The sequence below is a fragment of the Saccoglossus kowalevskii genome, chromosome 2 (assembly GCF_978046115.1).
Source record: "Saccoglossus kowalevskii chromosome 2, keSacKowa6.1, whole genome shotgun sequence".
NCBI lineage: Eukaryota > Metazoa > Hemichordata > Enteropneusta > Harrimaniidae > Saccoglossus > Saccoglossus kowalevskii.
In genome coordinates, this window is record NC_140642.1 from 4,869,592 (window position 1) to 4,881,552 (window position 11,961).

The 11,961-nt window shown below is 36.2% G+C and overlaps 1 protein-coding gene and 1 non-coding gene across 2 annotated transcripts; one reads left to right on the plus strand and one right to left on the minus strand.

The window, feature by feature from the left end:
- Window positions 1-225: 225 nt before the first annotated feature.
- On the plus strand, window positions 226-10,273 carry LOC100369295 (N-acetylated-alpha-linked acidic dipeptidase 2). Its single transcript, XM_002741404.3, has 17 exons — window positions 226-461; window positions 1,816-1,972; window positions 2,075-2,206; window positions 2,827-2,955; window positions 3,463-3,655; window positions 4,000-4,090; window positions 5,048-5,137; window positions 6,164-6,249; window positions 6,528-6,647; window positions 6,971-7,053; window positions 7,406-7,537; window positions 7,871-7,953; window positions 8,816-8,906; window positions 9,009-9,261; window positions 9,568-9,649; window positions 9,789-9,881; window positions 10,081-10,273. Exons 1-17 carry the CDS (start codon window positions 226-228, stop codon window positions 10,271-10,273), a joined length of 2,244 nt encoding a protein of 747 aa, XP_002741450.3.
- On the minus strand, window positions 3,212-3,283 carry TRNAE-UUC (transfer RNA glutamic acid (anticodon UUC)). The gene has a single exon. It is a non-coding gene; the product is annotated as a tRNA-Glu (tRNA).
- Window positions 10,274-11,961: the final 1,688 nt, after the last annotated feature.

Sequence of the window (11,961 nt, forward strand, 5' to 3'; positions counted from 1 at the left end):
CTCTAGCGGTTACATTAGTTCCAACCTCAAGGAACCGCGACAAAAAAGTTCAAATTGACACGGATCACCTATATAATTTTCATCACACATTCTCAGGTCATCGTGATAAGGTTTAAAAAAAATTACAATATGTCTTGTACTCAAGCCATTGTTTACAACTGCCATATTTTAAGTTCATTTTTATTGCACACTTGCTCATTTGCATACATCCCTGCCAATACTATAATGTCGTACGGACGGGTAGATGGTTCAGTCTCCAAAACGCGTGTTTGCATTTTTGCAATCGTGTTAATGTCGATCGGGATATGTATTGGGATTCTGCTTGGGTACCTGATCGGATACTCCGTGCACTCGGAGTCTACCAATGAATCATGTGGAGCTGCCTGCAACGAACCCGATGATGACATCTCAAAGCGGCTCATGTCGTCCATGAACACAGCAAACATACGACATTATTTGAGGTGTGTATACTGGGGTGTCAACTAGTTGACTGATATTTGTTTTTTTACAGCAACGCATCGCTTTATATTTGACTGTATCACATCGCTTCCTTGACTTGGCGGTCTTAGAAGTGTTGCGAGATGATTTTTACATTTAAATAATATTTTGACTAAAACGTATCCAAATTAACCAAAATGTTTGCACAGATGTCAAACAAATGTCTATTATGTCCTACCTAATTAACAAACACTTCATTACGTTGACTGATCTTCTTCAACTTGAAGCGCAAATTGTGCAGAATACCCAATATTCGGTAAACTTCGACGGTGTCTATGTCAATGCAACTGAACAAGGCACACGTAGCATATAGAATTAAGCCGATTAACACCTTAAACAATAGGCGTTGCCAGTCAGTTTATTGGTTGCCTGGGTTATGATTATAACAAATCCGATAACGGTACACTCCCAATAGGCTGAGAGTAATGCAAACATATTTGTATTTGAAGACATGTAAATCCCGTAAGTAAATATATGCTGTCATGAAGGTCCGCCCTATATTTAGACAAAGACAATAGAAAAGATGTCTTTGATCACAGTCCCTCTATCATAGATAGAGGGACTGTGCTTTGATTCAGAGAACCGATTGTACTGTTGACGCTGTTCAACATAACAAAGGACTTGAATAAATTAATTGCCCGATACGCTATCTTATTCAAGTTCGCACCCACTTGCGATGAAACTGCTAAATTTTGTTACTTTTTAAAAAACAACCAATCAGTTGTTCACGACATAGCAGTCCTCGCAGATCAGATGCTTGTATATTTATATTTATAATGTATGATCGACATGGTAGACATTTGGTAAATATTTAGCTGTTTATCAGCGGCCAAATTCAAAGAAACGTTTTATTGAGTTTTTACGGATAATATTTTTTGATTATCATTACTAATGAAGATGTAATCTTTTAACACGTTCTTTACGCTAACGATGTGTAAATTACACAATCTATTCGCCACAAAATGGGCTAAAATGTGATGTCTTATGGACGTTTATGTGAGCCGTTGACGTTGAGTTACGGCTACGAGAACATGGAGACGTTCATGAAATGTAGTCCATAAAACATGTATATTGTTATAACTGCATACTTAGTAACTGGCGAGTCCTAATTTCAATTAAACTAATACTTGTGTTTCCCCTCTCGCTACCTTAATTTGTCAATGCACATATTGATATTTTCATACAATACATCCGGGTATATTGAATTTAATACTTTCCGCACCATACTCAATTATGTGTGACAGAAGTGATTCCTTATCCGAACCATTCTACTTGGTGTATCTACGTATCTAATAATGACTTGCGAATTGTTTCTAGTGTTTTAACAGAAAACCCACATCTGGCAGGTACATCGGCTGATAAATATACCGCAGAATATATACAGTCTACATGGTTAGAGCAAGGATTCGACTCTGCAGATATACATTCCTATGACGTATTACTTTCGTACCCTGACGAAGACAACCCTAACCTGGTAATGTGACTGTGTTTGTCTTCATAATCTACACGGATAAGCTTCTTTTATAGATTGTATTGCACTTGTGGTAAACGTATTTGCTGTGTTTGTTTCTTACAGGTACAAATATTAAACGATGATGATACTGTCAACTATACTTGCTCGGACATGGAAGAAAGTTTACGACCTGAGGATGAACATCCAGAAATGGTGAAACAGTTTAATGCGTACTCTGCTGCAAAAATGGCAAAGGTATGTGACAGTCATACTTAGAGTGGCCTTATCTTGTTTTATTAAACAAGAAAATAATTCAAAGTCTGTGATATATCCATTTATTTTATGGCTTGTTTGGTACATGCATGCCACGATTTGTAAGCATAGTAGTTTATGCTTTTATTGTTATTAATGTTTTATTACTGTTAAAATATGAAGATTGTAAATCTCACGCTTGTATTCATGTTGGCCTCGCATTTACAAGTATGTGTGTTTACAGCCATAAACATACTTTGTACGTCCAATTGTTTAACGTCCTGTGCAAACAAACCCTAACAATAAAATGCAAATTACCGAATAGTGAACATTATTGGTCTAATGTCCATCATTTCTGACTTTATTTAACCTCATCGAGGTCTTGGAGATATTAAATTTTCGCGAATTAAGGGAAATATTTGATGGTTCATCCTTGTTTTGATTCACTGCAAGTCAGCATTATTCTGAGCAAAATTCCAAAAACAAATTCCCCCAATTGAGACCATTACATATTTCACATCATAGTGCAATGACCCCAATACAGTTTAAGAAATATTTCATAATTTAACTTTTAATGATGCCGTTGAGCAATAACATGTACAGTGGTGTCGTTGTTTCTGCAGGGTGATTTAGTTTATGTCAACTACGCTCGTGTGTCTGATTTTGACACACTGGAAAGCGTAGCTCCACATGTCAACCTGACTGGTAAGATACTCATTGCAAGATACGGAAGACTATTTCGAGGAAACAAAGTATGTCTACAGCATGAACTGTTTTATTCTACACTTAGCATACATTTGCGTTCATTCGTTTATTTAAACATTTTGCCTTCATGTTACACTGGTCCAGATACTAGTACATGTTATTTGACCTATGTTATAGCTTTTTTCACTAGGATTATGAGGATTATTATGTAGGCATTGAATATACCCGCTATTCCAATCATGCAGGTAATCATTGCTCAAATTCGCGGTGTTATTATATCAAAACAAAGTTTAAAAGACAATGTTCCCTAGCCGGGAATCGAACCCGGGCCCTGTGGGTGAAAGCCACATATCCTAACCACTAGACCACTAGGGAAGACTTAAGTGATAGAACATTCTTGAAGCTAAGGAATGCTATGGTGCCATCATCACGGCATGGTGCGTGTACTATTATATTTGTACAAAGTTCCGTAGTCACTTGGGAAAATATGAACGGTGTTCCTATCGTGTATGTATTTAATACTCGTGTTCGTGTACTGTATTCCAATCTTGTAGGTATTAAATGCTCAGAACCGTGGTGCTATCGGAATGATATTGTACTCTGATCCTGCCGATTATGGGAGTAACGATGACAATGCCAAAGAGTATCCGGATGATTGGTGGTTGCCAGGCACCGGTGCTCAGCGCGGTAATCTACATGTCAGTGATTACAAAGGTGACGTTTTGACACCTGGATATCCAGCTAACAGTAAGCAATAATATCATTATTGTTTTTAAACAACTTGACACATATTCATAAATGTCAGATATTTGTCTTTTTTTTAATCAGTGGTCTTAAATGTTGAGTTGTAGAGTAAAATATTTATATACGGTGACTGATAGCGTCAGGGTATGTTTTTGCTGTTTTGATTTGTTTTTGAAATCTGGGTTTAGTGTAAATAGGTTATTTGTGAAACAATGCTTCATTAACATTGGGTTTTATGGACATCCTGATTGTCCTCAGTGTTGACTAATGACTAATTGAATATTTATAATGATATGTATGCGTAATCACTAAAGCTACTTTTTTAACCTGACACTATAATACAATAGGTTACATGGTACGTATTGACGAGGAAGACTCACCACTGCCAGATATACCTGTACAACCAATAGGATATGACGACGCCTTAATATTTCTCAGGTATGAGCAGTATTATAACCCACTTGTAACAACTCTATTCAACTAGTTAGTAATATTTAGTTTTTCATGTAGTTGTCTGTCATCGGGCTTTGGGTCTTGTATTTGGGGATGAATTTGGGGTATGTTGCTTGGCTTTGAGGATACCTTCTGGGAATCGCATATGTGATATTTTAACTGCCCAACAATATTTAAACAAGTCACTGCATGTCTTGTTCATCATTTATAATATAACACACACCAAGAGTTGCACGTTCTGAGGCCTACTTGTACATCAAAGCAGTGTGGCGAGCCGTACTGAACCGATCTGTCGTCCACTCAGTCTCAGACCGCCTAATCTGCCCTGACCGTCGACTCTGCACTCTCCCCACTGTGTTCTAACTCTGACTGACCCAGGGACTGTCCTAACTGTCTACCTCGTAAATTTGCATTTAAATGGGTCTCGATTTTTGTATTTTAGGTATATTTATCGGTCTTATTTCTGGTCAAGATAGGTATAAATATTGGTAATATTTTTCCGATTTGGTATAAATAACCTGAACATTGTGTTTTTAATATGCTCTTATGTAAGATACAGAGGTGTTTCTATGGTCAAAATAAATATTTCAATAAATTAATATACAATGCAACTGTTGGCTTACATGTGCTTCTATTTGAGATGCTCTTCTAATAGAGCAAATACGGTAACTGTTTTATTTGGAATAAACAGTGATGACAGAAATGGTACTTTGGTATAAATACAGGTATAGATTTTGCCACTATCCAGGTATAAAAATTGTTACACCTCCCTGGCCAGCTATGTATCAACTGCCCCCCCCCCCCGGGCGGGGGGGGGGGGGCTTGACAACTTGCTAAGCTGAGGACCCCGGTAGTTCAATAAGATAAGTTATAAACGGAGAGATGAAACGGCGGCTGCTAGAATACCTCCTGGGTCTGAAATACTGATTATTTATTCTGCAGAGAATTGGGTGGTGATATTGCACCAGAAAGTTGGCAAGGTGGACTTAATATAAGTTACAGGATTGGTCCTGGATTTACAAACCCCAATAGGTGAGTAGACTTTCAATCTTTACTACGCATTATACTTTCATCTCTGTTGCTACTATTTAATGCTAACTCATTAATACTGACCATTTGTTTATGTCGTTTTTGCGCAATATTGTAGTGAAAGTTAGAGAGGAATACCGAAAACTAAGCAATGAATGAACACGTTTTTTTGCACTGTCAAACATGTCAAATACTCTACTCACAGACGCATTTAAGTTTACATATTAATATTATCTTTTGTAATATTACCAGGGGTAAATTCTCTTCTCTCTGGGGTTCTCCACACTTGCCAGGGGGGAATCTCGTCTCGTCTCTATATCTCGTCCCCTTGAGGTGCGGGATCGGGGAAGTCACTTATACTTTACAGTCAAATAAGACAAGCACAACGAAATGCGTTTCAACTTTCGTCTTAGTCGGTCTGTGGAGCACTCTATAAGACACAGCGCCCTGGGGAAAAATCCCCAAGACTATCGCAAGGCTGACCCAAGACTCTTTTAGACTGCGTCAAGGCTCGCCCCAAGTCTCTCCAGGACTGCACTCTCGACTGCGTCTGTCGTGCTGTACTCCCCAAGACCAACTCAAACTCTCTTTATTCATTTTCAAATCTCTAACCAATTACAAAGCAGTAAAAAGACTCTAGGGTGTAACCTTCAATCATAAAGCCAATCACACTAAGTAGTGAATACGTCATATCTTTGATTAATCGTTCACTACATTAATAACTACGAATACCAACTGTCAGAATGAGTAGTCTGAATAGCGGCGGATATCTCGTAATTAGTTCCAAATCACTGAGCCAAGTTCCGTCCAAAACTTCAAATAGGCCTAAACGATGACAGACATAACACAGCAATTCAGCTAATAATCAACTAATTAAGTCGGTTAACAGATACGCAAAAATAAATTCATGACAATATTATTGGTAGTGTCAAACCATAGTCTAGCATCCAATTTGGGAGATTTACATAATTATTCTGTAATATACCGTTTGAATGACATTCCACTCTGTCGCTGCATTTAAATTAACAGAAGTGTACAAATGGACATCCACACAAGCAGAGAAAGACGATTGACCTATAATACTATCGGGTTTATCCGCGGACAAGTTGAACCAGGTTAGTATAAATTGCATTTTGAGAAACAAATACTAGTATTGAAAGTATTTACAATACCTAAACACAAGCCCAACAGTGCTACAAATGCACTGAACAGAAATTGCAATTCAACTAGCCGTAAATAGTTGAGTTCATACGGAGATTTTAAATGTTACTGTAGTAAATGACCACACTTACTCATTCAGATAGTAAATCTCATATTTGAAAAAAAACGAGGTACACCAGGACCTGTACTCAGTATGTCAATTCAGTGTGTGTATTTTTTCCGTGTGTACTAGATCGTTACGTCATCGTTGGCAATCACCACGACGCATGGATATATGGATCCGTTGATCCTTCAAGTGGAACAGCCTCAATGTTGGAAATCAGCAATGCCTTTGGACTACTTCTTAAAGACGGTATGTATTCAAGGCACTGGGATAGTACATCAACTCACAAGCAAGGCTTTTAGTCGTCATTTCCAAACAGAATGTTATCTAATAAATCCATTTCAATTTTTATCTGTAGGAAACTCCGTGTATTTCACTCTAAGTTAAATGATAAAAGCACGATGCTTGCCGAACTTCATGTATCATTTCTAATTATTAGTGTCATTGCAGTAAGCTAATATTTATACTGGTAATCTAATTGCTATTATTTTCTACAACACAACACAACACAACACAACACAACACAACACAACATAACACAACACTCATATATTTATTGTCATTGTTTACAGGCTGGCGACCTCGACGATCAATAATATTCTGTAGTTGGGGTGCCGAGGAGTACGGTTTGATTGGGTCTACTGAGTGGGTTGAGGTAATGCAGATTACATATTCAATGTTCAATTTGCTTAACTCTCAAACTTGAGGGCCAATTTTTAGAAAAATAGTTTTTCGCAACGTGTATATAATGCATAACTACGGTGGGAGATGGGGTGTCTGAGGTTACTATTTAACTTTCCACACGAATATATTATTAAATATTAACAGAAAAGTTTGGGTCAAGCCATACTGGGTTGTGATTGGTGCTTTCGGGGAACTTCGATGACATTGAATCTAGTCTTGAGTTTCACCAACCCCAGACGTATTTCCACCACCGAACCAGAATTTTAATTTTCATTTGATATTTGGATCCAATAGATTTAACTTGTTGATTTTTTTTGCTATAGGAGTTTGTCAAAAATCTTGGTGCACGAAGTATAGCGTATCTAAACGTTGATCAGTCAGTGAATGGCGATTGGTACATGCGAGCTAAGGCCTCACCGCTTCTGTTCCAAGCCATATTCAGTGCAGCCAAGAAGGTAAGAATTGGAAGTATTAATTCCCAAAGTGGAGACTAATTAATAATTACAGTAGATCGACGGTGTTGTTTACAATGAATAATGAACTGGTTATGATATCATTTGGCAGGTATTTTGTTACAGTTCAAATGGTTATTTTGTTTTGCTATAAATAAGCGAAGAACGGAGATTTTCGTAAGTGGTGATGTAATTGCAAACTGTTAATGTACACGCAAAATTATCCCAGACTGAAACCAGTCAAATTTCAGTTTGCTACTGTTGGGAATTTATAATTTATTTTTGCTGTATACAAAGCCTTTAATTATCTTTATTATTATTATTATTCCATTCCAGGTTGATGACCCTAGCGACCCCAGTAAAAGTGTTTACGACGTGTGGTTAGAGAGAAACCCGGACTTTCTTAACCCTGTACCTTAGTAAGTTAGAATACAAAGCACGTGACAATTTTGAATTATTGGAATATTAACAACAAACTCTTACCGTTCTGGATCGGAGGACTGTGCCTGGAGTGAGATAGTGTACGCGGGGCTATAAGCGCATTCTCACATCAAATCCTAAAATGAGGGGAGGCAAGGGGGGTAGCTGGTACGGTTTTACGGGAAATAAAAAGGGCTTTTTACAATTTACAAGGAAAAAAAGACGTTTTTACAGTTTACAGTGTTAAAAAAAGGAACATTGAATGGTCCGAAGAGCTCTCCGGCTCAAATTCTCCGCCATTGCTGCGCCGTGTGTAGAGATGAAGGCGCATATTACCCTCGTAATGCTCTTCATTCGGTTAGAGGGCCTTTTACGTACGTCTTGACATTCAATTTTGTAGTGAATTGTGTCATCTAGTCGTTTTACAGTTTCTATAATGTAATTTCCCTGGATTATTCTTTACGATTTTTTTATTTGGATGTAAATTCTTGTACTTACCGAGAAAAATGACACATTTTTACAGTGTACGAAAAAAAATGTTTGATCGATTACGTTGTACGTCTAGCCTGTGATTACAGAATTACGGAATTTATTTTTTCAATTTACGTAGTACGAACAAAAAAATATTGCAATTACGTTGAACGAAAATAACCCTTGCCCCCTCCTAAAATGCGTCTGTCCATTCCATTTTATTCTCAAACAACTAAATTACTAGTACCTGAATTTCATAATATACTAGTACCCACGTCTTTAATGAAAGTTTTCTATATCTCATACTAGTATTTTATATTATTTCACTGGTTTATATTGCATATTTAATGTTGATCAGATAATGCTTAACTTTGATTTTTTTTTATTTAGTGTCAGCAATCTTGGTTCCGGTAGTGACTTTGCACCATTTATGTATCGTATTGGAGTGCCTGGCGCAGACATCAGATACACCTATAGTAGAGTATGTTATAAGCACGAATCACATCTATTCTCAACATTTAAAAAATAGATTGTGTTTTATGCAAGTTATCAGGTAAATAATAGACGGTAATTCTCATTTCAGTCTCTTGGTATATCGTCATATCCGGCCTACCATTCAGCCTACGAAACATTATATCTAATGGAGACGTACATAGATCCAGGTTTCAAGTATCATCTTGCTGTGTCCCGCGTGTGGGCAGAGCTAACACGTGACATAGCAGAGGCTATCATCATTCCATTCAACTGCAATGACTATACAAGCAGGCTTGTCGAGTCGATTGACAAATTGAAGAAAGACTATGAAACAGATATGGCACAACATGGAATAACGTTTAGTGAGTAAATAAATTAATATGGTAAAGTTTTGTGATCAATTTATTTTAATTGAAACTTAAAGCTATGTTACATTCAGTTTATTTTCAATGCATAGTGGTGTAACGGTGAGCACCACATCTGATTACAGTGTTGAGTTGACAGTATGAATAACATGTTTTATGTTTGTAAATGTAATTATACTATTTCAGATACATAATTGTACAAACATGCATACATATATACTGTTGTCTACCAATAGATTTTCTTGATATTTCTTTTCTTTCTCTACAATTATTTGTACAATGGTATACTCTATTTATTCGCAGGTGATATAGACTCCGCCATGATTAATTTCACGAATGCAGCTAGAGATTTACATGTACGAATTGATGGCATGATAAAAAACGAGTATGTCTGTTATATATTTGATGTACAATAGATATTCAAATGCGTGTTGAGATTCAATTAATTAATGAGTATACTTCTGACATGGTGTGTGTTATTTATATACACATGGATATAATGCGTTAAAACTCTTTTAATGCAGTGCCATGGCAATAAGAGCTGTTAATGACCAGTTGATGAATGTTGAAAGAGCTTTTATTGATCCTCTTGGATTACCAGATAGAAAATTTCTCAGGTGTGGTATAAGATTTAGTTTTTCTGAATTATGATCATTTTTTGTGTCAAGAATCAACTGTGTGAGATTACCATATCCACATTGACTAAGTTTGCGAAAAGGTGTTGCTTAGCTCCACAATGTTGAATAGCTGATAAACACAACAAAATATTAAAAATTCAATACTTATTAATTCTTTTTTGAATACACTTATTTACAGACATATTGTTTTTGCACCAAGCAGTACAAACTCTTACTCTAGCGCTACATTTCCGGGTATTGTTGATGCTATGTTTAAAATTGATGAGGATTCAGATCAAGATGGGCGATGGAAAGTGGTAGAAGAGCAAATGTCAGTTGCAGCATTCACCATCCAATCAGCATCTACTACTATGGCAGATTACCAAATGTGACAGGCTGAACATTTTCACAGATTGATAAACATTTGTAGTTTTTACTTATACTATTATATATGAAAAATTAATGATTGAAATTAAAAAAAAATCAGAATATTGATGTTATATAAAAATCTGTGCCCTCTCAAAATAAATCCACTAATAATAGATCGAATTGATTGATTAGCAACAAACATATCAAACAAACAAATCCCCATAAATCATAATGTTTTTGAATATAAATGATTTTTGAACATTTTCAAACCAGGTTTGATGTTCAGTTCAGGCGGCAAGTTCAGGCTGACAAAATTTGGTCTTAGGAAGGTGAAAGAAAATTCCCCTCAACCAGTAATTCGGACATCTTTATACATTTGTGTTGATGAAATTATTTCTCAAAGGCTTTGTCCTTGGAAATTCACAACAAATCTCAGCAAAGTAACAAAGTTTGGGTTTTTATTGTTTGCCACATTGTCCTTGTTGATCTCTTTCACAAGCTCCATCATATACTATGATCAGTCCTAGTTTTAGTAAGATCTTGTAATTATGACAAAAAATATTTATATGCAGACTTCAAATCTAGTATATCACCACATCTGAATTCATCTGATTTTAAATTCAACTCCTGTATGCAATTATAAATCACAAATTTGTATTAAGTTTTCAACACATATATTTATATGCAGATAGTAAATCACACATTTTTATTCATAGGGATTTAAATCTAGTAAGCCATCATTCCATGTGCAGATTTTAAAGCAAACACCTGTATTTATATAAATACTTAAATTCTAGCAGATGAGCACATCTAAATTCATAAATTAACACCTATATTTATATGATAATTTAAACCACACATTTGTATTCATATGCAGATTTGTATTCATATGTAGAATTTAAATGAAACACCTGTATTCAAATATATCTGTATTTATATGCAGATTATAAATAAAAGTTTATACAAGCTTGAAAATCTACATTTTTAAATGTAGTTTATAAACTATTGTACCATCATGGTTTTTAGTAACCATACGAGTGCCATGCACTTTTAGAAAGATTAATTGTGTGGTTCAAAATGTGAAGCTTTTTTTTGTGAAACCAACATTGCTAATATGATAAACAAGCCGGTAGGCTGGTTGGCGATCCGCTCCGCTCAAAAACAAATAACATTTTTTGGCTGTTTCCATGGTGGGACATAAACGTGAAGCTAACGTCAGTTTATAACTAAATTGGCCCGTATACGAAGTTCGCAAAAGCCATTCAGTCTTTAGAAGTCACTTAGTTTATTCAAAGTTCAAAGTTGCGTTGGGATTACGTTGATACAGTGTAACAATGTCGGCGCTGGCGATCTCCTACCAGTGGGCAACGTATACGTAGCCAAAATAAAAATTATGGTCATTTGAACACTACTATTACAAAACCACAGTTGTGCAACCAAAGTGGGTGAAAAGGATGAGCATCGCCAGGCGATGGACGCGGGGCTCTATGGCTGTCGCATACGACTTATTTACCACTTCCGTGTCACTGAGAATGTTCTAGAACCGTACTGTGTCTGGGTGGAATATTCTAGATTTTTTTTAGAAAATGGTTGAATAGGTAATAGAACACTGTAGGAGGCAATAGAAGGTAATGGAACATTCTAGAAATTGGTAGTAAGTTCCAGACTCGTTATGTATGCTGATGTAATGGTCTATTTATAGACAGTGGGG